The 27,320-nt window shown below is 45.2% G+C and overlaps 1 protein-coding gene across 2 annotated transcripts in view; it reads right to left on the minus strand.

Annotated features, from left to right (window-relative positions):
- Window positions 1–650: 650 nt before the first annotated feature.
- Window positions 651–27,320, minus strand: part of Ctdspl (CTD small phosphatase like) — a 107,367-nt gene continuing 80,697 nt past the window's right edge. The window contains exons 3-8 of one of the 2 annotated variants that reach the window (XM_047531007.1): window positions 22,501–22,533; window positions 15,380–15,481; window positions 12,028–12,084; window positions 8,495–8,587; window positions 5,431–5,616; window positions 651–1,780 (exon numbers count right to left, since the gene is read on the minus strand). In XM_047531007.1, coding sequence (XP_047386963.1) covers window positions 1,655–1,780; window positions 5,431–5,616; window positions 8,495–8,587; window positions 12,028–12,084; window positions 15,380–15,481; window positions 22,501–22,533 — 597 coding nt within the window. In that variant the 3' untranslated portion in view covers window positions 651–1,654. The remainder of the gene's footprint in view (window positions 1,781–5,430; window positions 5,617–8,494; window positions 8,588–12,027; window positions 12,085–15,379; window positions 15,482–22,500; window positions 22,534–27,320) is intronic. The other variant, XM_047531008.1, reaches the window with a different exon arrangement.

The following is a 27,320-nucleotide window of genomic DNA, read 5'->3' on the forward strand; positions in this document are numbered from 1 at the left end:
AGTTTCGAGCCTTGCTAGTACCAGTCACTCCCACCAGCACTCTGGCTGAGGACAACCCACAGAGGACTAAGGCAGTGGTGCCAAAACGAAAGGGGTCTTTTTAGTTATTTTGAAGAGCAATACTTTATAGACTGTCTTGTTGTCAAACAAGGAACATGGCACTGCTTAAACACCAAACTGGGAGAGGCTGAGAGGAGAGCCTGGCTCAGAGAAGGAGTCCTTCTTCTCCCTGGTTTGGAGCGGGTCTCACATCTAGACAGGCTTCCCCACCCTTGGCTCAAAATAGCTGTGCTTCCAAGGAGACCAAGAGATGGACTCGGGCCACATCAGCCTGGTGGCTGGTTGAGGCCACGGGTTCTCCAGTGAGAACAGTCAGCTTATCACAGGACCTGATGTGACTGCAGTTCAAAGTGAATGTTATAGCTGTGTGAGGCTCTGGCCCTCCTGCCTCTGTACACTTCTGCTTCCTGGCGGCAGGGCCAGGGAAGGGAGAAAGTTGGTGCAGTCTGCCAGGGGGTGGGGCGCCTGTTTTTGACCCTGTCCGAGTTTGCAGCTTAGCAGTGAGCATGTTCTGAGCATAGGCACAGTGGCAAAGAACAGTGTAACAGCCGCTGGTCAATTCCATTTGGTGGCAGCACGGTAGCAGCAAAGAAAATTCCCAAACAGCTCCATGTGTATCCAGCTTTTGGAAAGGAAAGGAATTAAAATTCAATAAACAGGTTTTTTTTTTTTTGTATCCAAGGGTTTTAGGGTTCCTTGTAACTGTTCTACCAAAATCAATAACAAGAGAACAACCAAAACACACAGAAAGTATGGCAGTAGTGTGAAAGCAGAAGTGACGTGATGTCACTTTTCAAGGGGAAATGTGATCTCAGGACAAAATCTGTCATCATCAGAAATCATACTATAAAAGAATATGGTTTCCTAAAATGTTGAGCCACACAATTGCAGATACATTCCAAACTGGGTCAGAAATGAGTGGAGACAATGACAGAGTCACAAAAAACTCCTGTCCATGGGAGCCTGACCCTGCAGCATGCCACGGGTTGTCAGAGCAAAGTCACACCTGTTGGGAAACAGGCTCCAATGACTCTCTCCCCTCCCTCTCCCCCCCACCCCATCATACACACACTACCAGGTTCTAGAAAATTGTCATGTTCATCTTCTTAGAGTATCTAAGACAATAAAAGGCTAAAAGATGTCTGGAAATATGTTGTGTAGAAAAATTAACTCTCAGCTTAAAATAACATTCAAAAAGGCACTTCATCCTGTAGGAAAGAGATTCTGAGTTGGGTCAGCTGCTCTGAGCTGGGACAGATGGGGATAGGTTGTCTGTTTAGAGGGAAGGAGAGTTGAAAGGAAGTCTGATAGATATCAAGCTTTTTATCCCCCCATTTTTTTTTTCTTTTTGGTATGTTTTAAGAAAAGCAAATCCAGTAAAATGCATGTCGCTTTATGAAATTTGTTAAAAGAGTTCTTTTTAAAATAGTTGTTTCTGTTCTTAAAAAACAAAACAGGTAGGCATGGCCACATTCACCCTGTGGCCCGGAGCATGGAGTCTCCTCACTTTCAGCTCCTGGGAGTTGGGGCCAGGCAGGTCCCCTGAGGCCAGAGGTTCCAGAGTGCACAGGCAGGAGGTGGGCCGAGGCCAGGGCTACCTATTGCAGAGCCTCTGCAGCATGCTGTACACGTCGTCCTCGCGGCTCAGGCCCTCGAAGAAGGGGATGAGGTCCAGCAGCTCCGTGTCTGTCATGTCATCGAACCAGGACTGCACAGGCACCTGGAAGACAGGAGGTGGCACAGGCAGCACAACTGTACCCAGGGCCTGGGGCTTTACTCCCAGCCTGCCTGGGTCCCCAGACTTTTATCATGTTCTTTGATAAAGAGGACTAGTACCTATAAACCATCACCAACAACTTCATGACCATCATTCTGTTTGTTCCCCTGTTCTAACCAAGGTCAGTACAGAGCTCCGTGGTTCAGGATCACTCAGGGAGCCAGAGTGGACGGAGGGTGTGTGCATTTGCCTGTTTAATTTTCCTGCCACAGCAGAGGCAGCCAAAGCACTAGGCTTGCTACTTGAGAGTTTCAAAAAGTTCTTTATACCCCACAAAGTCAGCTCCTTGCGCCTGGGAGCACAGAGCCAGAGGTGATGCGCCAACTCCTGACACCAGGAGGCGCCATCTAGGCACAAGGGCTGCGCCGTGCTGCATGGCAGATGGGGGCATTTCCCTCCCTCATGCCTAGCAGTGGCCCGGCAAAAGTGGAAGCATAAGATTTCAGAATGCCTTGACATTTCTGCAAAGACAGGATTTTCCTTACTTTTAGGCTGAGAAGTAGGGAGAGGGATGGTGGGTGTCGGCCAGGGGTACAGAGACAAAGATTTAAAAAGAAATTTGAGAAAACCAAAAAGGTTTATAAGAAACATTCTGGCCCTTTTACAAATCTAAAGACAGTTTAGAAACATAAAAAATTCATGTAATTTAGAAAAATAAACAATAAAAGAATGAATAGAAAAATGAGCACTCCTGGGGGAAGGGAGAGAATGGAAGAGGGCAGACATGGGCAAAGACTTCTCTAGATGGAAGTGTCTCTAGATCTTCATGGATAGTTTTGATGATGGAATCATGTAAATGTGTTACATAATTGAAAGAAAATCAAACCATTAGGAAAAAGGCAATTAACAAATGAACCTAAGTTATATAAAGCTGGTGACATGATCACACAATTATTTCAAGTGATTTTCTTTTTTTTCCCCAGTGCTGGGGATCAAACACAGGGCCTTGTACATGCTAGGCAAGTGCCCTAACCACTGAGCTACACCCCAGTGATTTCAAACACAGTGTCTGACTGTCCATCTCTCCAAAAGCCTCTAAGCTGCATTTAATTTTTACTACCAGTAATTAATATCAGAAATGCTATTCTGACTTAAATGTATAGTATAGAAAAAAATCAAATATGTAATTATGTCAATGTCCTTAGAAACCAAGCATTTCAGCAAGAGAGAGATTCAAATACAAAAACGAAGATGTAAAATAAAAGTTCTGTTATCTTAATGTTGAATTTGAAAAACCAATATGAATTTATAATTTATTTTCTTTCTAAAAATAAGTATTTTGGTTCTTTTTTTAAGCTCTGATTTGTAATATGGTTAGAAGTAAAGGACAAGCCATCCCAGTTGTGGTCTGTAAACACCATTTTCACCAACGGGAACACGCTTCACAGAAAACTGGCTGATTTCAGGGCTGAACCAAGAAATGTTCAAGAACAGCCTGGAATGTCTCTTCCTCTTTTCTTTTTGTGCTGGGGATGGAACCCAGGGTCTGTGAATGCCAAGTACACAATCTACTATGGAGCTGCACACCTAGCCTTAGGCCTGGAACATCAGAAAGCAAGGAGGCTATCAAATATTTGGAGGAGTCTCCACCGGTCAAAGGTGAAAATGTGAGCATCCAAAAGAATAAGAAATGGGTTGGATTGAAACAATAAAAATATCTATGAGCGCATATAACGCTAAAACTCACTGGCTACTTCTGGAGATTGTTAGAGCCCATTACTCTAAAACACACACGACTCATGCACACACACACATAGACTCATTAGCCTGAAACTGCAAAATTAAAGAAAAAGAACCAAGACTTTTATCCTGCTTTCCCTATTCAGATATTCAAATTGTATTTTAGGGAAAGCAAGAAGACAAAGGGGGCAAGTTCTATTTTATTTTATTTTTCTTAGAAGAAGTCTAGCCAAAAAAGGCAGAAGGAATGATAAGATTTAGAAATCATCATTTTGCAATTCTGAATGGAACAGTGGATGTAGGCAACAACTGCTATGATTATAAGGTGAAAAGTTAATGGGGAACTTTATAATGGATGAACCCAATGACCAACTTTAAATCTTTAGGGGCAATCTGACATTATAAGCCTCCTGGTTTGATTTCAAAGGAAGTGTGCAATACCACCTATGATGTGTCTGTGGGGAAAAAAAAAAAAAAAGGAGAGAGAAAGAGAAAAGAAAATGAACCTGAATCTAACCAAGTAGCAGACAGAGGTCTATCTCCCTGTTTAAAGGGTATAGGGCAGCTGGGAAAACATACTGAACATTACCAAACAAATAAGCAGACTCAGAATGCAGGAAATTTCTGTAACACAAATAATCAAACCTTCAACCAACCAATGGCATAGAAGACCAAGAAAGGAAAGAAGTGTTCAAATTACAACAGAATCAACCAATGCAATGCATGAACCTTTTCTGGATCCTGATTCAAACAATTCAGATGAAAGAGAACATTTTGTGATGATGGGGACAATATGAATACAGTATGGACAGTAGATAATGTAAGAAGTTGCCATGTTGGATCACAAGTTTAAGCCCAGCCTGGGCAACTTAGCAAGACCCTGTCTCAAAATACAACAATAAAGAGCTGGGGATGCAGCTCAGTGCTGGAGTACCCCTGAGTTCCAAACCCGGTACCTCAAAAAAGAAAAAAAAAGTAATCCTTATCTATTAGGGACATATTACCAAATGCATTATGTTGAATTTGATTTACTTGTTAAAGTATTATACTTAAATGTAATGCATTTTGAGTAAGTATTAAATGACAATGCCACACCAGTTAACTGAATCTAGTTTGAATTTTGTTTGTTTGTTACTAAGTGAAGTTAGACTTCTGGACTCAAGGAAGGGACCTCTGTAAGCTGGGATGAGCTGAGAGGCATGTGTGTGGGAGGAGGCGTCCCCAGGGGAACTGCCTGAGCAGAGGGTCTGGTGTCGCAGGCACTGCTGAGGGGTCAGCAGTGGCTGACTTCTCTTCCCCTGGAAGAGTGCTGAGCGGGCAAAGGAAGGGCACCGTCCTCTGCTGAGGAGGCGCTGGGAGCTGCCATGCTCCCGGGATTTATGTAGACAATGTTCCCATGGGTGCTTCTCAGACATCATTCTGCAGTGTAAGCCGACAGACAGTGTTATCTGAAGACCTTATTAAAGTGTTTTATTCATTCTTGTTTAAGATATACTTCTGCTGCAGGGGTCACCCAGCCTGCTGAGTCTGCAGGGGTCATAAAGTGCTGGGCGGCAGCCAGTTCCGTGAGGTTAATGGCAGACAACTCTCCTCAACCACCCAGCTAAGGAGAAAGAGCGGGGTGGAGCCCTTACCAGGGCAAGCCCTGCTCTAGTTGATTTTCACCTACTGCCCACGAGGCCCCCATCAACTCTACGAGATCAGCATTCCCAGAATCCCCACTTGACAGATGATGTACCGAGGCTCAGTGAGGTGAGATGACTTGGCCAATGGCCCGCAACTGCTAAGAGGCCGAGCTGGGATTTCACCAAGGAAAGGCTCCAAGACCTTCTGGTGGGGGTGTTCACGAGGGGTGCTCGCCAGCCACGACAGCTCAGATGCAGCCCTGACATCTCGTCTCTCGGGCAACTTACTGCATTCTCAGGATGGAAGATGTAGGAGGCAGGAGAATTGTCCACGATGATCACTTTGCTCAGCTCCCGACCCAGGCGACTCAGGTCCTTCACATAGTTCCCACGATGGAAAACACAGGACTCCCTGAAGAGCCGGGCCCGGAACACACCCCAGCGGTCCAAGAGGTCAGCCACAGGGTCTGCATACTGGAAAGAAGGTGTCAAGAATGAAGGCTGGCTGCCCAGAAGAGCCAGACACCAGGCCTACTGCAGCAATGCCTAGACTATTTTTTAAAAAGAGGATTTAATAGCTGGAAGTGCTTTAGGATCCTGGTTATTTTCCTCTCCATGTATTAAGACAGCACTGGATTCTTCCATTTCTTACATCTAGTCCATCAGAATACCTTGTCAGTTTTATCTCCAAATTATCCTGACTCCACCTGCATCTCTCTAGTTTTACTGCTACCACCCCAGGCCAGGCCTCTACTCTCTGGCCTGGGAGGTTTTTTCCAGCTGGGCCTCCCTTCCTAGCCCATTCATCTCAAACTGTTGGACTGACCAATGGAAAACATACTTCCCATCACATGAGCCCCCTCCTTAACACTCTCCCCTGTCTACCTCTGCACCTGGAATGAGGTCCATGTCTTCAAGCCTGATATGAGGACAGGCCTCAGCACCAAGCCAAAGTGAGGGCACAGCCAGGCATTGCTGGGGACTTGTGACTCTGCCAGGGATGCTGGGAGCCACCTGCAGCTGTTGAGAGGGACAGAGATGGGTGGCATCTGAGTCCATGGGCAAGTCCTTTCCTCTCCAAGGTGTCCTGAGGGAGGCAAGCTCTCCTACTAACCGAGTGGGGTGAGAGTCTGGAGCGTTGTTTCAGTGAAGTCAAACAAGGGTCATGTGGGTGGGCTACTGGGGGTTGGCTCTGGATGCGAAAAGGTGGTTAACTGCTTCATAATCATTGCCACTGGTGGTGGTGGCACTCATCTTTCAGGGAAGTGACTGAATCTGGGGACTGTAGGCCTGAGAGATGACTGTGAAGAATGCAGGCCGCAAGGGGGCAGGGACTGTGTCTCTCTGGTTCTCTGCTGTGTCCACAGTGCCTAGTACTGTGTTTGGCACACAGTAAGTACCAAGGAAATTTGTGTTGGGGGAATGAAGGGTTGTGTGACAAGGATGCAGGTCCTAGAGGGCTCCGACAGTCAGCGGGGGGTTTCTGAGGCTTTGGGGGATGGGCAAAATGCTGCTGGCAGGGAGCTGAGCTGAGCCCGGAGCCCAGAGCGGAAGCAATGACCACCACAGGAGAACCTGGACATCAGGGAGGAAAGGGGTTGGAAGGCTGCTCTTCGGAGCTGATTCTGCTCAGCCAGGCTGGAGTAGCAGTGACAGAAGGACGGGAGAGACAGATGGAGGGCCCGGAAGAGAAGCCCAACAAGGATGTTGAAGCAAATACTGGGGACAATGCCAAGGAAAGGTTTTCAATTTTGCCAAAGGAAAAAAAAAAACAAAAAAACACAACAACTCCCGGTCCAGTGCACCGGTGCAATCTTCCTGTTTGTTATTTCTTTGATTATTACTTCAGGTTCCTCAGCATCCCAGAGCACTGTCAGAAGAGCCATGGAAGCTACAGATGCAATTAAGTCTTGCTACCACTCATCTGGACGATTACCCGCTGGGGAAGACTTTGCTTTCCCCGAGGCCTCACTCTCTTCCTGGTACGCAGAAGTAAGGGCCACGTTTTGGATTCCCCTCCAGAGGTTCAGGCTCTGTGCAGGGATGAGACTGGCAGGATGCTGTGCAGGAAGGGCTCTCTCTCACTTTGCTCAGCACAGAGAGAGAGGGACTCAGCCAGGAATGCTCAGGTGGCAGAGCAACATGCCCAGGACCCTGGAGTCAGAGGCTCCAGCATGCAGAGGAGGAGTGTGGGCCCCAGGGTGCAGGGAGCCCTCCGGAGGCTGGTCATTGGAAGCAGGTGCTGCGTGTGTTTCCCTGAGGCAGATGGCTAACCTAGGTCCCACAACATCATCTCTGGGGGCCCTCAGAGTCCCCGAGGTACCCAAGAAGACGTTGGTGGTGCCACTAAGTGGATGGCCCTGGCTTCCTTAGAGCCAGGGTTTAGGAGATGGTCATGACTAGGATCTTGGAGGTGGAGCAAGGGCTCACCCTGCTTGCCCTAGACACACACAGCACCTGTTGCACCTGTGAAGGGGGAAACTAAACCCTACCAGGGTGCTTGGGAACTATTTGCTTCCCTAAGTAGTGGAAGAGGACAAAGAAAGCCACTTGGCCAGAGGCAGGGTGGATGATGGGTCAGAGATTCAACCTAAGTTGTAAGATCAAAATATGTTGGAATGGTTTTTATCACCATTAACACTTAGGATGCTCAAGACTGACCATCAGGAGCACCACCCTGTGACAATGACCAGCACAGTACGTGAAACTAGCCAAGTGCTTGAAGAGCACTTGCCCAGCATGTCAGGTGCCTTGCTAAGCCCTTTATACAGGCTGTTTCATCTAATCCACCCCACGAGGCAGATGCAATTATCCCCACTCAGAGGGGAAGAAACCAAGGTGCCAAAAGTGAAGTGACTTACCTGAGATCACAGAGCAACTTAGGGCAGAGCCGGAACTTTCACCAGCCCATGTCTGTGGGTGACTCTCTACATGTCTCTCTCATTTGTCCCTCCCCTGAGCCCGTGTAAGCTAAACACAAGGTGCAGGTTCTCCAACATTTGGATGCCAGTCGGTGGAGGAGAGGGTGCCAATGTGCTTGAGGCAGGCAGCCATCCATTCGCGGCCACACTGGGCATTTGCGATATCCTCGTCTGTGGACAAGCAGCTTCAGGCGACTGTGTACAGCAACTTCATGGAGCATTTGCTCTAAGTGCTCTCTGTCACCATGGTAACCAGAAGCCTTTCAGACTGGCAGTGTGCACATGGCCCGTGTCTGTCCCATCTGGATGGGAACCTGTCACCATAAAAACAGCTTTCCCCACCTTAACAAAGGCTTGCGACAGATCAGGGTTAGAGGTGGGGGAGGCGGGCAGAAAGCTGGGCTGGGAGTCGGGTGAGGAATAGGACGCACCTTGGCCAAGCTGGCAGTAAAGAGCACGCACTCAAAGAGCTGCCCCATCCTCTGGAGGAACTCGTCCACGTGAGGCCGCTTCAGCACGTACACCTGCAACGGCAGGAAACAGCAAGCTGGTCAGTCCTGGCAGCTCTTGGGATGCCTGGGCCCAAATGCCCACTGTAGGAAGAACTGCCCCAAAGGTCCCTGCTTCCCATCACTAGGTCTATGTGTGGCCTGCAGAGACCCAGACTAGGTCATCAGGTGGGACACTCCCCCGGTGGGATTCCACATCCAGGTTCACCGTAGACGACCCTTCTAAGCGGGAAAGGGAAGCTGGCTGTGGAAGGAGGAGCTTGGGGATCTTCAGAGCCAGCGAGTGGAGAGCAGGTGCCATGTCTGTGTGAAACCACTCATTCATTTTACATGTGTGTCCTGGCACCTGTTGTGGGTTAGGCCCTCTGTGGATAAAGGCCATGGTCCGGGTGCTGTCCTTTTGGAGATGCACAGCAGTCTAGGATTGCTCCAGCTGCCACCTCTACTCTGAATGGAACCCCTCCCTCACTAGAAGGTCTGGGGTTAAAGCACAGGCCCAGCAAAGCTGCAAGAAGGGCCTCCCTTGTCAGTGTGGGGGCTGCCTATTTGAAACCATAGGCTTATTCTACTTGGGCATGGTATAGAAAGACATTTCAGGAGATGTGAAACCAGCTTCCTGGGACTCAGAAAAAAGCAACCTTGAGGGGTCTCTGTGTCAAGAGTAGCCTCTTCTAGAATGGCTGGTTTCTGTGCACCCTTTTGGCCAGGCAGGCTGGGCGGGGCTGCAAGGCAGCCAGGCTTCAGCTCACACATGAGCTCCTGACTAGGAAGCCTGAAGAAATCAGAGGAAATTGGGAGATGGGAGAGAAGGCCAAGCTGGTGAGAGGACAGAGGAAATGGGAGGAGGGAGGAACCAAGTAAAACCTGAATAAATTCCATTTGAAATTAGCCACTTCACTAAATCAATCACACTCTTAAAAATTCAATTCAACCTATTTACCTAGCTGCAGCTCAGCTCGATGTGGTTACAAAGATGAATCAAACACAGGCCTTGCCCTCGAAAGGCTCACAGTCTACAGCAGACGCATGCAAAAGTATAAAAGAAAACAAGGCATCATGAAAGTCACAGTAGGGGGACAAATTAAAGAGTTAGCTGCCTGTTCAGGGGAGGGAATCCCAGAAGGCAACATTCAGCCTGGGCCCTGAAGGATGAAAATGTGTTCACCAGGACTGAAGAATGAGAAGAAGCAAGTTTCCAGGGAAAGGAAAGTATGAGCCTGAGACTTGAAATACCTGCGGTGCCAGACGCCCAGCCCAGCGGAGGCTGCGAGAGAAGACAGGGAGGTGGGGAGGAGGTGGCTGAAGATGGAGTTGAGAGGCAGGTCACAGCACCGCTAAGGCCTTAAATGGCAGATGGAGCAGGGTAGATAAACTGCAGATGTAGCAGAGGTGAGACGGGGGCTCTGTATTCCATGGAAGGACACAATGCTGGCAGAGGAATTCTACCTGGAACCAAGTAACTTCCAACATGCCAGATACAGGGACCTCGGGAGGACCAGGACTTGGTGGGAAACTCATGACTAACAGTAGGGTGGGCATGGGTCTGTGGCTCAGGGTAGTAGCAGGGCACAGAGGAACAGGGTGGCCTAGACATAGGGCATCAACATGGCTCTGAGAAGCTGGGAGGCTGGGATGGGAGTTGAGGGCAGGGCTGAGGCTGTAGGCATCCATGCCCCACAGTGCCCATGAGATTCCTTGGTACCAGTGCCAGCGACAGACTGCAGCCTGTGGTCCTGTGTCCTTGGGAGTACTGCTTGAAAAGCAAGCGGTGTTACATGCAAAGGACTGATGTGGGAACTCTGGCGTTGGTGCCTCTGGCAGAGAGGAGGGTCCTGGGCCTGGATGCCGGCGTCCAGGCTCGCGTCCCCGTGCAAGTAACCAAGAATAGGCCCATTGGGACCTGCACAGCCTATCCTGGATTACTTGAACGAGGCCACGGCCTTCGCCAGGGCCTTGGTCCTCCTGCTCTTGGCACCTGTGGCTTCCTCCCTCAGCAGAGTTTCTGACCCCAGCCCAGGGACCCTGGAGTGTCTAATGCCAAGCAAATCAAAGCGTGGACAGGAGGGAGGCTAGGGGTGGCTCCTGCGGGGCAGGCATGCTCACAGTCACATGGTGTGAAGGATTAATTCCTCTCCTAAGGCTTGCATGCCATTGGCAGCTCTCCTTTGTCTCATCACGAGCACTCTGAGACACCAGCCAAGATGCATTAGTCTTAATTGCTTCTCAGATGCTGAGTTCATTCAGTTGATTTTTTGCAAATGTTAAATGCCCAGGTGCTTGCAGTGTTGGCCCCGTGGTGACTTTTACAAGCATGAAGTGTAGAGACAGTCCCTAGCCACCCTTCCCAAGGATTGTTTCCTGGCAGGATCTCCTGGAGAACAGGCCAGAAAGCAAGGAGTAGGTGGGGAGTGGAGGGGAACCTGAGAATCAGGAAAGAGTCCTGGGCCAGGAGACAGAGACTGGAATTCTCATTTTAGTTCTTCCCATTGCATATGACCTTGAGCCAACCTTCTCCCCGGCTGAGCCTCAATTTCCCCATCTGGGCAATGAGGTGGTTGGGCCAGCTGGTTTCCAAAGCCACTACAGTTTTAATGCCTGCACTCAAGAGCCAGAGAATACTGACATTGTTAAAGGAAAGACATCCTGTTGTGGCCCAGGTACCAAGAGAGATTTTCCTTCCTGCAATACGAGGCCAGAAACTCTCCCTTTAAGACCCTGTAGCTGGCAAGGAAGATGGTCAGATCATCCCTGTGGAAAACCTGACAAAAGCTACCCGCTTCAACCTTCAAGGCTAGTTTTCCTGCAAGGTTTCCAATATGTTCATAAATGAAACTATTTCCGGAAGAGCTTCATGCAGATAAGGAAAAAAAAATTACAAAGAATGAAGATGACGTATGACAACCAACTATGGCATCTTTATTCATAGCAGCCTGCTGATTCAAAAACTCACACCCTTCTCCCTTGTTCCTTAGGGTTGGGTATTTGCTAAAGATCCACTGGAGAATGCACAACAAGATCAGTTTGGAGCAGCTGGTATTGGAAAAGGACACCTTTCACCAAGAATTCACTGTAAGTGAGTACCTTGTGGCATTTTCCTGTTGCCTGCTAGGAGAGTAGCCAAAAGCAATTACATGAGGAAGTTAATTAGACCATCAAGCTAGGCCAGTGGGGGAGATGGAAACTTCTGAAAGTCTGCATCAAATCAAAGAACTATTTGAACTTGCAAGCACATCTAATATTTATGAACAGATACAGTTTTCCTTATAAAATCAGTATAAACAAATTCAAGTAAGTAGGGAAGAAAAGCAGAAAAATCATTGTATTTATTATTCAAAGTCTGTTTTATATTGAATAAAATTATCACTGAAATAGGAATTAAGAAATACAGTTCACAGGGAACGTAACTCTAAAAAAACATGCTCACTGAACGTCAAATTTAGCTTTGATTTTCTTACCTGATGTATAGTTCCATCGATTTCAACCGGAACAATAAAATCAGCATTACTAATAGGCTAGAGAGAAAAGAGACTATAATTAATACATCTGAAAGAACAAGATAAAATTGGAAATTTTAGCAAGAAAAAAGCTTGCCTGGACCAACGTTTTGATAATTGGAAAAAACAGTTCAGGAGAAGGATGTTGAAGCATGCCTTGGTTCCTTGAAATAAGCACAAGCAGGAAAGCACATTCTTTTCTGTTCTGAATGTCGTGACGTTTCCAGCATCCTGGTCCAACCTCTTGGTCACCTGCCTGGCCTCAACCACAAAGGGGGGCACAGCCTGGCAAGAGAATGGGGTTCCTCAGAAACTCCAGCCCTTGCCCACAGCCCTGCCAGGATGAGGGGACCACTGATGGCCACTAGGGGGAGGAGATGAGAACCCGACAGCCAGTAGCCAGTGCCACCAGGGAAACTTGGACTTTGGACCCACAAGTGTGGGATGGCTAGACAGGAGATGCTCAGCACGCAGACCCACAACAAGGCCAAGGACATGCGGGGTGAAGTCAGAGGACACAAACCACAACCTTGCGCATGTTCTTCCCCTCTCTGGACTTCAGTGTGTCCTCTCTTCCACAGGTACAGTGACAGAGCTGATGAATGCCTACGGCCCCTGAGGCTCCTTCCAACCCTGAGAATCAGTGATCTCAGGCCCTGCCTGGTGGTCTGGCACAGTCTCCTGCTCTGCGGGCAGAAGGGAGGGCAGCCCTCCCTCAGTTGTTCTAAGGAACACAATACCCAGCATATCCACAAACTTCTCGATATTTAATATAACTCTTGGACAATATTAATGACACTTAAAAATCAAATACAACTCTTCAGTCATTCCATTCTCAAAGATGAACTTATACACAGTTCTAAATGGAATTCTGCAAATTAGGTAGAAAACCACGTAAATGAAGAGGCCAACAGAATCCACAGCCTACAAACTCTTGGGACAAGAGGAGACAGAGAGGGAAGGGGAAGGTGTATGGGGTGCAGGGTCTGAAGCCTCTTGTTAGAGCCTGAACTGGGGGTCTGCCTTTAAGTCCGTCATTGTACACGCAAGCATTTCCTTTGACAAGTAAATTGAAAAAAAAAAAGGTGAAAAATGCTAGGTGAGTCGCACCATTACTAAGCACGCAGTTGTTAAGAGTGCTGCTGCCAAGATCAGTTTACCCCCAGGATTACAAGGCCAAGGATGAGCTCAGTATTTTATAATTTCACAACTGAAGTACAGAATTATACTGAAAAAACAAAGAAGAAACTCTCACAAGGCACTGGATTGTGAAAGCCTATTCCACAGAGCACATGAAATGAGGAAAACCATGCCCAACTGCCACCCGCACTGTCCTTAATCCCTCGAGCACTGGTGTAAAGAGCCATTCTAAAGCCAGGGCTGTTATCTGGGGTCCATGAATCTGTGTCTCATACAGTTGTCTATTTTCTAGCGGGGGGCTCACAGCTTTCAGATTCTTAAAAGGTTCTGATCTTCCCAGAACATTAAAAACCTTATGCTAAAGAACGTTCTGCTTGCACATGAAAGCAGGCCAGGGGAGGAAGAAAGGAGGAAATGCTACTGCAGCTGGTGGTATCAAGGCCCCCTGAGCGAGCCCTGGAGGCTCTGCCTCTGGAGCCAGGAACCTTCAGGAACCTTGGGCAGCCTGGTCAGTGTTACCCACACTCTCAGAGCTGCCTGGGAAGATGCTCTGTATGCTGTCACAGTCACTGACCCCTGCTCTGAAGGGCTTTCCCCCAGAGGGACTGAAAAACAGTCCTGAACAACATGCCCACAGGGGAGAAAATACTTCCAATGCTGTTCAGAGCTAAGCTGGGGCACAAGGCCACTGTGGCCCCAGCCCTCGGGGTGCTGAGGAATGAGGAGGTCCCTGCGTGTCTCACTGGCCAGAAGGAGGCCATTTCTCCCCGCTAGAAGCCAGTGTGCTCCTTCCTCCACTCTCTGAAGAATTCAAAGTCAACCTCCTGGCCTTGTCCTGTCACATGAGAAACAGCAGAAGGAAGGATGTTTCTGGCAGGAAGGTATTCAGGCAAATTTGATGGCTCCTCTGCTCGCCATACAACCTGCCAGGACCAGCAATGGCTCACGTGAGATGTGCAGCCCACGGCGCCTTTCGTGTCTCTCGGCAAAGTTGGGGGGAGTCCCAGGCTGGGGGCAAGAGGAGGAATGGAGTAGCACTGGCCAGCAACAGAGCGGTTCCACCGCCAGAAATAACCCCAAGGCAAACAGGACCAGAATCTTAAAGACCTGCTGTTTCTTCCCAGCACACCAATTTCTTCTTTCCGTTTTTTTTTTTTTTCTCATCATTTGCCTCTTTATAAACAATTTATTCCATTTCAAAAAAATGGTTAATTATCTCATTTCTTTCTTTTTTTTTTTTTTTTTTGGTATAAGGGGTTGAACCCAGGGACACTCAGCCATTGAGCCACATCCCCAACCCTTTTTATTTTGAGACAGGGTCTTGCTTGGGGCCTCACTAAGTTGCTGAGGCTGGCCTTGAACTTTCAATCTTCCTGCCTCAGCCTCCCAAGTTGCTGAGATTATAGGCGTGCACCACCAGACCCAGCTGGGTGTCTCATTTCTTAATGGGGTTGTCACTGCTATCCTGCAACGGAGGTCCTTTGGGTGACCTGTCATTTTTGCTGTTTGGCTGGTGGGGAGATGGAGTGGGGAAGGTGACAAGACTTTCTGCAGCCCACTTTGATATCACTGCAGTGCTACATCCTTCATGAGGAAAGGCGTGAGGGTGGGTGCTCATGTAGTTTACCCTCAAAATCCCAGGAACCTCTTGCCATGGAAATAATCAGAAATAAATGGCTGAATTTGTTTAGAGGCTGTTAACTTCAGAAGGCTTCTTCAGAGTTGGATATCTTTCAAAAATGGATCTGGGAACATTTCCAGGACAGCAGGGTGCCTGACTGTTTGCCACAGTGTCTCCCACGCCCCTCCCAATACAACACACAGCACTCCGGTTACCTTGACAAGTCTAGAATCCTGGGGCACAATGCGTGGACTGCTTGTGCCACCTTGAAGAATTCCCGCAGGGGTTAGTGTTGGAAAACTCCAACCTTGTAAGTACAACGAGGCCTCGGTGGTACTGGCAACCCAGTGCTTTCTTTTCCCGACTGATGTTAATATTCAACTACTTTAGCTAATGTTTACCTGGGTTAGTGAGCAGCTGTTGGGATTTCTGGAGGAAGAATAAAGTCATACACTAACAACCACGAGCTTCCATTCTCTTTATTTTTTTTCCTTTCCAATGCAACTGGGTCCAAATCACAAAGACCACAAAAGATTTTTTATATTGATTTACCTTAAATGAACTGTGCACCAAGGTTTCATCTAAATCAATGACCACACATTTCTTTCCATAGTCAAGCACCGTCACCTCTGGAAGGAGGTATTTAGCTGGTGGCTGAAGGGAAAACAAAAATTGCAATTATTATTTCTACATGAGAGACAAGTCAATTCTCTTATTATTGTATTATACTTTGTTAATGTGGGTATAAGTGAAAGCAAACATTTATATGCCTGGTCAAGTACATCATGTAATTTTATTAAGAGCAACAGTAATAAGCAATTCACAAGGCAAGTTTTACCATACTCAACTGCCATGATGTGACTGACTACTGTAAGGCTTTGGCACCAGAAAAATCTGGGGTCTGAACATCAACTCTGGCATGTTCTTGGTCAAAGTTTGAACAATAACACTTTCTGTGAAAGGTTGCTATCACTGTTATAAAGGCAGTGAAATGCCCAGCATTTTGACTGTCATATGTAATATGGCTACTGTTATTAGTAACACAGATTACATAAGAATGAGTGTTTAATTAAAAGTTACTCTGACTACACATTTTGCCTGAAATTTCTGAAATTTACTGTGGCATTTAAGTGCATTTTAGACCTTTGTGGAATCCAGTTTCTTTTCCTTTTTTTTTTTTTTTTGTGTGTGTGTGATTGACATTTTCATACATGTGAAGATAAACCATAGATCTACCAGCAAAATTCAACCCGAAGTTAGCCTTAAGACAAGGAAACAAATAAAACTGGTCCAAAATACAGTACCTGCCCCACTGTGGTATAATATTGAGAAAATGTGATATTTTTGCCCCTTGGGGTCTCTGTCTCTGAAAGTTATACTTCAAACCACAGGCTCTGGATTCACCAGAAAATCTATTTAGATATCTTTATAGTAGCTGACTCCAGTCTTGTAATTAAGAAGTCGTAGAGTGTTAATAAAACCTGGGTATCTTCGGCTAACCTCACAGTTCGGAGTACTTATTTCTTTGGGCCTTGCCTCATTCCAGAAATAATCTGAAGTATTTTAGTCTACTGGTGGCATTTTTGGTGTCCAATGGTAACTAGTTAATTTTCTGTCCCGGAAGGTCAAACTCTGTTTAATATTTGATGCAAAACAAAACACAAGAAATATCCCTAATCACTGAAGAGTGGAGAAATTACCAAAAAAAAAAAAAAAAAAACCATGAAATCAAGAGGTATTCTCTTCGAGTAGCTAGTTCTTTTTTTTTGGTTTAAATGAACATTAGTCAATGATCAAGAGTTATTTTGAACTTTGGCTGGTTCGATAGTGAATGTAAACAAGCAATCAACAGGGTAGGTGAATTTGCAAGAAAGAGGCTCTCTGTGGGAACATAAGTACTTCTAGCTCTAAAGGGGTTTGGTGAGTGTGGGTGCAGCATCCTTTTCCAACATCACCCAGGTGGAAAAGCCTTTAATGCTTCCCATTCCTTCTGCTCTAAGTCAAGTCAGACCAGCAGTCCTTCCTGACCTTGGCGGCACTGGCAAGAAAGGTGGCATGTGTCTCCTTGTGAAATTTGGGGACCTAGAAAGGACTCTCTCACTCTACACTAGTGAGTCAGTAGGTTATTATTTTTTTTTTTTAACTGAAACTTGCAAGAAGTTTTTAATCAAAAAAGTGTTTTTAAAAGGCTGGGCGTGACCTTTCTAAAGGTCTGCAAGTGACCCCACAACAGAGAGGGCTGGGATTATTTGTTTTCTGGGCCCCAGCAAAAAGCATGTGTATGACCAGCACAAAATTTGTTTTATTTTTTATTACATAATTAAGTTATAAAAACACATTCTTGCTATAAAGAATATAGACATGAGAGAGTAAAACACAATTATTATCATTTGTGTTCTTTCTTTTGAGTCTAGCATTTATCTATCCAGTTCTTCCCCTATGTGTTTATGTTCTACCAAAACAACCTTTTAACTTAGTAATTTAATTGCTAGCATGGAAAATAAGGATCTAGAAATTCTATCCCTGGTATATCTGAAAACATCAAAGATCTGCCAAAAGTTGCTCAGTTATTTTCTAAGCCCAAGAATAAAAATACTCTCTTAGCATATTTAACCCAGACTTTACTAGCATTCTTTGAGTTAAATGTAAATAAAAACACCCTTCACTGTACTATCCGAGAGAGAAAAGATCAGAAGTGTGAAACTCCTATTAGGCAAGCTATTGATTTTGCATTTGTGCCGTAGAGAACAAGGCCAGGCTGGAGGGCAATGGGCAAGGAGGGTTCCATTAATCCTTTACCCATTTTCTAAATGCACACAGCTTCTCTGAGAGCCTGGTGTTAGATTTATGCAAATTCCTGTCCACTGGTGAGAGTTCTGAACAGCTGGGTCCTTAGAAACGCAAGGATACTACGCAAACACAAGAGTGCTTTGCTACTTCAATTCATCTATTCCGGTGAAGCTTGAATCATTAACTCAATGACATCTTCAGGCACATTTTCTCTGAGGCCATCACGAAGTTTGTTTTGGTTTGGATGTGAGGTGTGCCCCAAAAGCTCACGTGTGAGACAATGCAAGAAGGTTCAGAGGAGAAATAATTTGCTCGTGACAGTCTTAATCCAATCAGTGAATTAATCCCCTGATAGGGACTGACTGAGTGGCAACTGAAGGTGGGTAGGGTACGGCTGGAGGAGGTGGGAATTGGGTGTGGCTTTGGGGTGTACATTTTATCTGGTGAGTGCCATCTCTCTCCGCTTCCTGATCATGATGTCACTTCCCTTCACCACCATGATGTTCTGAGCCCCAAGGAATGGAGCCTGCTGTCCATGGATTGAGACCTCTGAAACCATGAGCCCTCAAACAAACTCTTCCTCCTCTACAGTTGTTCTGGTGGGGTACTTTAGTCATAGCAGTGAAAATAGCTGACTAATACAAAGTTCAAGAATGAGAAACATGGGTTATATCAAAAAGGGTCTTTTCTATACAAAGTCGTTTGCTCAAGGCATGCAGGGAGCATGGTCGGGGCTTGGGGGGCAGAATCCTATGGTGTGTGGGGTTGGGGAGGAGGAAGGGACTGTGGCTTACCACCCAAGGTTTGGGAATGGTGTTCGTTCATTCCAGTTCTCTTCCTGGGAGTAGATATGAAATTTCCTGTCCCTGGCACTAACCTAGCAGCCATAAATAGTTAACACTAAGGTTATTAATATCCTGTGGAGTACCTGCTCCACAAATCCTCATCTATCTTCCAGCGTTAGTACCTCTTCTTAGTACATTAGATTCTTGTTTTTTTAAGATTTCTTTGGCTCAGGGTCTGCACACTGCTCTCCAAGTCGCAGAGTTTAGGGCAGAGTTCTCAGGGCCTGAGGCAGAGAGGAGCCAGGAAAGCCCAGGCTGGTTTTAGCCAGCACAGTCACCCTCCTTGTATGTTCTTAGTGTTTTGGTGGAAAATAGTGTACTCCCACTTTATTAAAAGCCTTAGGCAAATAGCTCAGGAACCTGTTAAAATAAATCTGCTCTCCCCTCCTGTCTCAGTATGTTCATGGCTCAGCTGCACTGCCAACCCTGAGTTTGTGAGCATCACGTGGTGTGTGACTTTGGCAAGCGTGGGAACAGTAGGACTCAGAATGCAGCCCCCGTAGCACTTCTTACTGATAATGCCAGGCTTTGTGCACTTGCCTCAAGCCACGACCACCCAAACTTCAGTGATGTTGACACTTTCTGTCCCTCTGCATCTTTTCCCTACCCTTGAATACCTGACTTTAACCCAACACATCCTGAAGCTTCCCCATGAAGAAGGTCCTGAATCCCAGGCCACGGCTGGAACCTTTAATAGTCCAGGTAAAGAGGTCACTTCCAACAGGTTAAGTCAAAGATGACTATTTAATAAATGGTTCTGGGACAGTGGAATAACCACTCAGAAAAGAAATAAGTTGGACTGCCACTCCATGCCTTCCACCAACATTTATTCCCAAAGGATTAAAGATCTAAGTGTAATGATGAAAAATATCAAAATATTAGAGAAGAAAATACGGGTCACAGCTGCAGAGTGGGGAGACCTTTCTAAACATAAAATCCAGGAGCCGTAAAGCATGAAATTAATACATAAAATTAAAACTTCTTTTTGGATGAAATAATTACAAATGAGGCCAAAAGATAAATCATAAAGTAGGGGAAACACACCGCTTTCCTTAAACTTTAAAAAGATTAAAAAAAAAAATAGTACGAAACCTAAGAGAAATTAGCAGGGCAGAGGAAAAGACATATGGTCATGAACGTGTGAAAAGCTGTTCATTCTCATTCATAAAGAAATGCAAATCCAAGCAATACATCTGCATCATTCTTTACTTTTGGATCAGCAAAGGTTAAAACATTTGCTCACCATTTTAGGAAGGGAACGGAGCACTTGTGAGGACTCTTTCTGGGAATATAAATTAGCATAGGCTTCTGGAGGAGGATTTGTCTTAAATATACCCACAACGCAGAACACACCCCTTGACCTACCAATTCCCCAGTTACCAGTGATCACATAGGACTATCACGCAAGTCCACATACACCCAGGTTCAAGGATATTCTTAAGAAGACTATTTGTAATAGCATTGAAGTGGAAACAAAGTAAATGCCATCCATGATTTGTAAAACAAGGAGGTGGGTATATATGTACTAATATTTGGAAAGATATTCACGGCATCTTGTTAAAAGAAACAAACAATTTGCAGAACGGTAGGCCCAATGCAATCTCATTTGTGTAAATATGCTTGTGTTTGCAAAATTTCCCAAAACATACATAACAAATATTAAAAGTGGTTATTCTAGGAATGAGTGGGAGGTTTTTTCTCTCTCTAATCTTTCCCCATTTTTTAAAATTAACCACTGAACTTGAATTATTATTTACCAAAAGGTTAAAAGATAAAACCCATGTGCCTAGGTTTGTGAATGAATGACAAAAAAGAGGTGTGAGGTGAGAAGCAGAGATGGGGGAATCTGGCTTGAGCTGCTCTGGGCACCCAGAGGTTCTGAAGCAGCCTTCATCTGCAGGGCCTGGAGAAAGCACTGAGGAGGCTGAGGGACCTGGTTTGGAGGCTCAGCACCAACCCGACTGGATTGCCAGTCCTGTGGTACAGCACCCAAGCTCTTGGGCACTCCCAGCACTGACCAGGTCCCATTCTGGTCCAGAAAGGCTGGGATCACTCTGCTCATGTGATCTGGGGCCTTGGCAGGTGGGTGCAGATCTTGCTGGGGATCCTAAGATTTGAATCCCAGGGATGAGCTGTTCCCAGATGGTTGAGCTCAGTCCTGCCTGCGAAGCAGGCAGTGGAGATCATTTGTGCCTGTCAGCAGAACTGCTCTCTGCAGGTCCTCAATGAGGTAAGGTACTTTAGTGAGGCTCTGCTTCTCTGCAAGATAGTTCCAGGATTCATAGGGCCTGACCCAGTGTCTCACATGCAGGAGATGGTTGGCAGTTTATGGATCTAACGCTGAGATAATTACACAAGGAACCTTCTTCTCCTTGTCTATTTTATTCTGGAATTCTGTATATGACTGAGTCTTGATCTGTGGGAAAAGGATCGGTTTCCTTAGTAAGGTTTACACGGTGGGCAAATGCTTTCATCTGGCACTTAATTTTACAGATGGCCTTGAATGAACACTGAGAAAAGACAACAGTGGCAGTGAGGGCAGGGGTGGGGGATGATACACGCCGCCTGCTTAGTGGAAGCATGTTTGCAAGAAAAATATATGAAATTACTATGTCAAAGAAAGTCCTCTGGTATTAACCCCACTAGGCATCTCCTGCAAACACTGGGTGAGATGTCACAGTGCCTGATCAACCTTTTTGATCAAAGCCAATTTCCCCACAGAGGCCAACCCTCAGGCATGCTGGCATCATCACTCCACACATTCTTACAACTTGTTAGTCAATGGAGAATTAAAGTTTTGAGAAAAAAAAAAATCATCCAACCCTTTTTGGGCCAGTTGTAAGTGACAGGCACTACCAAAGCCTCTGGTCAACCTGAACTCAAGATCCATTCTTTACAGTGTAGGATTTTGTGTCTCTCGGATGTTCCAAAGTCCGAGCACAGAGAGATGAACAGATTTGAGCCAGGTAATCTGAACCAGATAATCTTTATAGATCAAAATAACCGTTTATGGACCTATTTGAAGAAAACCTAATTTCTCCCCTGAGGATACAGAATTGTTTGAAAGGTCTTGGACAGGGATACTGCCACTGCAAGTTCCTCTTGGGAGTCAGGCCCAGGGGCTACTGGATGCCTGGCCTCAGGCTGGCTGCTCTGTTGGCTGAGAATACTGGCGAAGTTTTTCTCCCAAATTCCAGGGCTGAAAACAGAACTGGGGTGGCCCAGAAGTGCCCAGTGGAGGTGGAGAAGCAGCTCAGCTGGCCTTGTGGGATGGGCTGGTCCTTTAAATTCAGGGAGTCTAAGTAGTGGAATTTCTCTGATACCAGAGCTACTGCCAAGCTACCAACACTGTAAAAGGAGGTAGAAGTGGTCTGGTCACCTAGGACCTGGGCGTGCTGATCCCAGCCCCACTGGGACTGAACCTGCTGCAGAGAGCTGTGTCTGGGCAATCTATGGAGTTCTCTGCAATCTGTGGGGTTACTGCTAAGCTGCTAAGGTGTGGGGGATGCTCCAGGTACCTCAGATTATGAAGACCCGGAGGCCCTTTCCAGAGAGAAAGGAAGGTGAGAATTTGGTGAGTGTGGGAAGCTGCTTGCTGTTCCCAAGAAAGAAAAATGTCTCTGTACACAATTTCCTGCTCACAGTGTAAAATGTAGCTTCATTTTCCTTCTTCCTTCCTTCCTTTCTTTTTTTGTACCAGGGATGGAACCTGGGGCACTCAACCACTGAGCCACATCCCCATCCCTTTTAAATTTTTTATTGTGAGACAGTGTCCTACTATGTTGCTTAGGGCCTTGCTATATTGCTGAGGCTGGCTTTGAACTTGTAATCTTCCTTCCTCAGCCTCCTGAGCTGCTGGGATTACAGGGGTACACCATTGTGCCTGGATTCATTTTTCTTAACAGAACTGAGTTGTTTATACCACATGATAAAACTCAACATATACAAGAATATTTAAATTTTTTTTTTTTATATTACAAGGCCCAAAGTTCCAAGAATCTACAAATGTTTCAATAAAAATTGGATAAATATACCTACACTTGGTATGGGAATGACCTGCCTCTGGTCACCCTGAGGAAAAAGAAAAAAAAAAAAATCATTGTCAGATTTGAAAAGAAAGAGATCATATTATCAAAAGAAACTTACGAATACTCAAATACAGTATTTTGGTGGCTTTCCATTCTCTGTACCTTGGTGGTGTTTAAGGAATCGACGAAGGACCTTTCACAGAGTGGGCACCAGGTCCCCATGATGCCTCCCAGAGGCCCCTCCCCAACCACAAAACTGCCTTGTTTATTTAAATAGCATCTCCCTTACTCCCAGAAAATCAGCCCTTAAACATACAAATGAAAGCTCATACTTTATTTTGATTCTTGATTCCCTCTAATAATTTGTTCTTGTTTTAAGCAAGTCTTCCCCTAAAAAGACTAAGTCAATATAGCATGGAAGGAAAGGAAGATAATTTCACCAGCTGACATGAAACTCCCTGGTTACTCTAGGTCCTTCTCAAGGGTTTGGAGACCGGGGGAGGGCACAAAGCAAGGTACAAGCAGTTCCCTTATGCACATACCATTTCTCCTTTAAAAGGGGAACAGAAACTGTATTCATGGAAAGTGTTAAGAAAGTTCAGGCCCCTCAGGGAAGGGTCTCAGATATTCCTCAGCTCCGAATGCCAGCCATCTCAAACCTGATTCACAGAAACACCTCATTTTAGACTAACAAATGCTCATAAAAGAACAAATTTATTTTCATGCAGCATTTCCACTTTCTGTGTTGTTTCTTGTTCAGATGGCCTTATCGGGAGATGTACTGCTTCACACCATGACTTTGTGGATTTGTGAAAAGATGTGCCCACTGCTACTGAGGGGGGTCACCAGTGACAGAGTATCATGTGAAGGTCAAACTTGATGGTCAGCAATGGCAGGTGGCTGGCTAAGAACCACTGAGCACGTTCCTGATAATGTTCGAGCTTTGGTCATGCCCTCTGTGGAGTCACAGCAACTACTATTTCCTCTTGACATGATACTGATGGCTCTTTCTTTTTTCAGGAGATTGGGGCTTGTCTGAAGGACACTAAGCTGCCTTCTGACATTATGCAGGGCACAGCTGTGTTGCTCTCTAACACACTGGCATACTCTCATCAAGTCCCAGTTTTCAAGAAGTCACATAGAGAAATTCATTTCAGAAGTTCCCAAGTAAAATTATTCCCAACATTTGGCCCCAGGAGCAGGTCCCTGTCCTTGGTGGGGGAGATCTTAAGAAGCTCCCAAGCCTAGTGGGCCATTTTAGAGGGGGGCTTCTCACTCTAGTGACACTCTGGTTGAATGACCCTGTTGTAGGACTGTCCTGTACACTGCAGGTTTAATAGCATCCTGGGCTTCTACTCATTTGATGCTAGTAGAACTGCCCAGAGCAGTGACAATCAAGTTTCTAGGCATTGCTCTATATTTCCCAGAGGGCAAAATCATCCTTGGTTGAGAAGTATGGCTTCATTTATGTATTTAATTTGGTCTTTTTAAATACACATAACAGTAGGTGTATTTTGCCATATTATACATGCATGGAGTTTCACTAGTGGTATATTCATATATGAACATAGGAAAGTTATGTCCAATTCATTCTACAGGTCTTTCCTATTTCCATCCCCCCTCCTTTTCCTTCATTCCCCTTTGTCTAATCCACCTGAACTTCTATTCTTCCTTCCCCCACCCTTGTTGTGTGTTAGCATCCACATATCAGAGAGAACATTCGACCTTTGATTTTTGGGGATTGGTTTATTTCACTCATGACTGTCTCCAGTTCCATCCATTACCGGCAAAAGTCATAAAGTCATTCTTTTTTTATGGCTGAGGAACTCTCCATTTGTATATATGCCACATTTTCTTTATTCATTCATCTGCTGAAGGGCACCTAAATTGATTCCATAGCTTAACTATTGTGAATTGAGCTGCTATAAACGTTGATGTGGCTACATCACTGTACTATGCTGATTTTAAGTCCTTTGGGTATATACCAGAGAATAGGATAACAGGGTCAAATGGTGGTTCCATTTCAAGCTTTCTGAGGAATCTCCATACTGCTTTCCAGAGTGGTTGTACCAATTTGCAGCCCCACCAGTAATGTATAAGTGTACCTTTTCCCCCACATCCTCACCAATATTTACTGTTCCTTGTATTCTTGATAATTGTCACTCTGACTGGAGTGAGCTGAAATCTCAGTGTAGTTTTAATTAGCCTTTCTCTAATTGAACATTTTTCATATACTTTGTTGAACATTTTTTCATGTATTTGTTAATCATTCATATTTCTTCTATGAAGTGCCTGTTCAGTTCCTTTGCCCATTTATGACTGGGTGTTTTTTTGTTTTTTGGTTTTTTTTTTTTTTTTTTTTGGTGTTAAGTTTTTTGAGTTCTTTATATATCCTGGAGATTAATGCTCTATCTGAGGTACAGGTGGCAAAGATTTTCTCCCATTCTGTAGGCTCTCTCTTCATGCTCTTGATTGTTTCCTTTGCTGTGAAGAAGCTTTTTAGTTTGATATCATCCATTTATTGATTCTTGATTTTACTTCCTGTGCTCTAGGAGTCTTGTTGAGGAAACCAGTTCCTAAACCAACATGCTGGAGAGTTGGGCCTACATTTTCTTCTAATAGGTGCAGGGAGAAGGTAAAGCTTTAATGGAAAACTACAGATGCCCCCTAAGAGGTGCAGCAGCTTCAGAAGAACACTTCTGATGAGATGAACACATCAGTGATGAGAGAGACCAGAAGAACACATCTGAGAGGCAGGACAAAATGAGGAGCAGGCACAGTGCCAATTTAGACAGGTTCCTGGGCTTGGAGATTACCTGAGAGGCTTGCATGCACATATGTGTGTGTGTACATGGGGTATGCATGTACTTGTGAGCCCAGAAGTCCCATTTTACTCTGTCCTGGCCCTCAGAGGTTCCTCATGGTCTCTGCCATTGGTGTCTTCCAGGTGAGGACTCCTCTGAGCCTCTGGAGGCTACTGGTCTGCAAGTCCAGGATGCAGCTATGATGGTGGCAATGGCTGCCACTCCAGGTCACTGCTGCAGAAGTAATTTGAAACCAGAAGGTTCAAATCTTCATTTCATCAGAGCAAAGTAAATATGCAGGGTGGATGGATCCCTTGAGGTCACCTGTCCTGTTCTACCATGGCCTCCCCTCTTCCTCTGGCATGCTGAGATGCAAGAGGAAGGGATACCTGAGGACTTAACAGTAGAGTCAGGCCTAGAATCTCTTCCATACACATTGGGTCTGAACTTTGTGTTCTCTGGGTGCTGACCAGGCTGAATGCACAGGGCAGAGGGTCCTTCTCTGGGAATTAGTTGCCCCTCTGACGTGATGGTTTCTTGGGGGCCTGTTCTCACAGACAGACTTGTTAAGTGTTATGCAAAAAAATGGATCAGCCCCATTTCAGATTGAACTCTTAACTGAAGCTAATTCTTTAAAAAGTCATTTTGACAAATGTTAACAGAAGGAAGTCATGAATGAACACTAAGGCCAAGTGAGCTCAGCTCTGCCAAAGGAAGTCCCTTTAAGGGCATTTATCCCTGATAGAGACAACTGGCTATTCCAGGAAACTTTGGGGTGCAACACCATTTCCTCATGTCATTTCATCTAGGCGATACTACTTTATAATTAACTTTTACTATGACAGCAGCAATTCTTCACTAAAGGCAATTCCTACCCTGCTGATTTTTATGTTGAGGGGAGGGTGTGTGGACAGCATGCAGACAGGAGATCCAGGATCTGGGGCTGGGGCACAGGTCACAGTGAAATCTCACTCTCCATCCTCCACTGATACATTTGCCACACCTGTGTACAGTAAGGCTTAACGTCTGTCCAGGCGGGCAGGTTGCCTCATGATTTTCTTTCCAAAACTTTCTCAGTTATTCTTTGTATTCTTCCTCTTTACGAATTTAGTTTCTCTATCCAGAAACATAGCACATTTCTCTATAAACAAGAGCTGCCCTATCAAAATCTTTTAATGATTCTAAAGAATTTTTTTGTAGACATTTTTGGGTTTTCTAGGTAAATAACCATGTCATCTGCAAACACCTTTTCCATAGTTATACCAATTGTTTCAGCTTTTGGTTTTATTCCATTAGCCAAAACCAACCAATGATTTTCCTATGTTGTTTGCTGTTAATTTTTAGACAAAGATTTTTATCTTATTTAAGCAGTTTTCTACTTGTATTTGGCTGTACTGTTGATTATATATAAAGGTTTATGAGTGATTGTATACTTCATATATTGGACCTTTTATCATTTAAAATATCTCTTTTTGTTTAATACTTTTGACTTAAAATTGTACTGTCTGATATTAATATTGCCTTGATATTATAACTCTTGCTTGCTTTCTGTTTGATCTGTCTCATACATTTTGCCCATCCCTTCATTTTCTTCCTTCCTTTATTACGGTATCTTAGAGGCTGTGTTGGAAGTTATCAGTCACCTACCATAACAGGTATGAGCACTGTTTCCAAATAATTCCAGTTTTCCTTCTGGAATTATTATATGGTAGGATTACACTTCTGTGCTTTTGAAGTTAGATGTAGCCACGTGACTTGCTCTGGTCAATAAAATAAGTTGAAATGAGGGGTGTTACTTCTGGGTCAAAACTTTAGGAGTTTGTGTGATTCATCATATTCTCTTTTTCCTACTGTGACAATCATGGAAGCAAAGAGATGGGGCTTTCCTCAGTCTAGGTCCACAGATGAGGATGAGTTATGTTGGCCAATACGGCAACTCCTAGCAACACATGGCTGCTGAGCAAGTGAGAGGCAGCACGTGAGATGTCCAAATTAAGACATGTTATAAGTGCAAAATACAAATCTG

The sequence above is a fragment of the Sciurus carolinensis genome, chromosome 17 (assembly GCF_902686445.1).
Source record: "Sciurus carolinensis chromosome 17, mSciCar1.2, whole genome shotgun sequence".
NCBI classification, from domain to species: domain Eukaryota; kingdom Metazoa; phylum Chordata; class Mammalia; order Rodentia; family Sciuridae; genus Sciurus; species Sciurus carolinensis.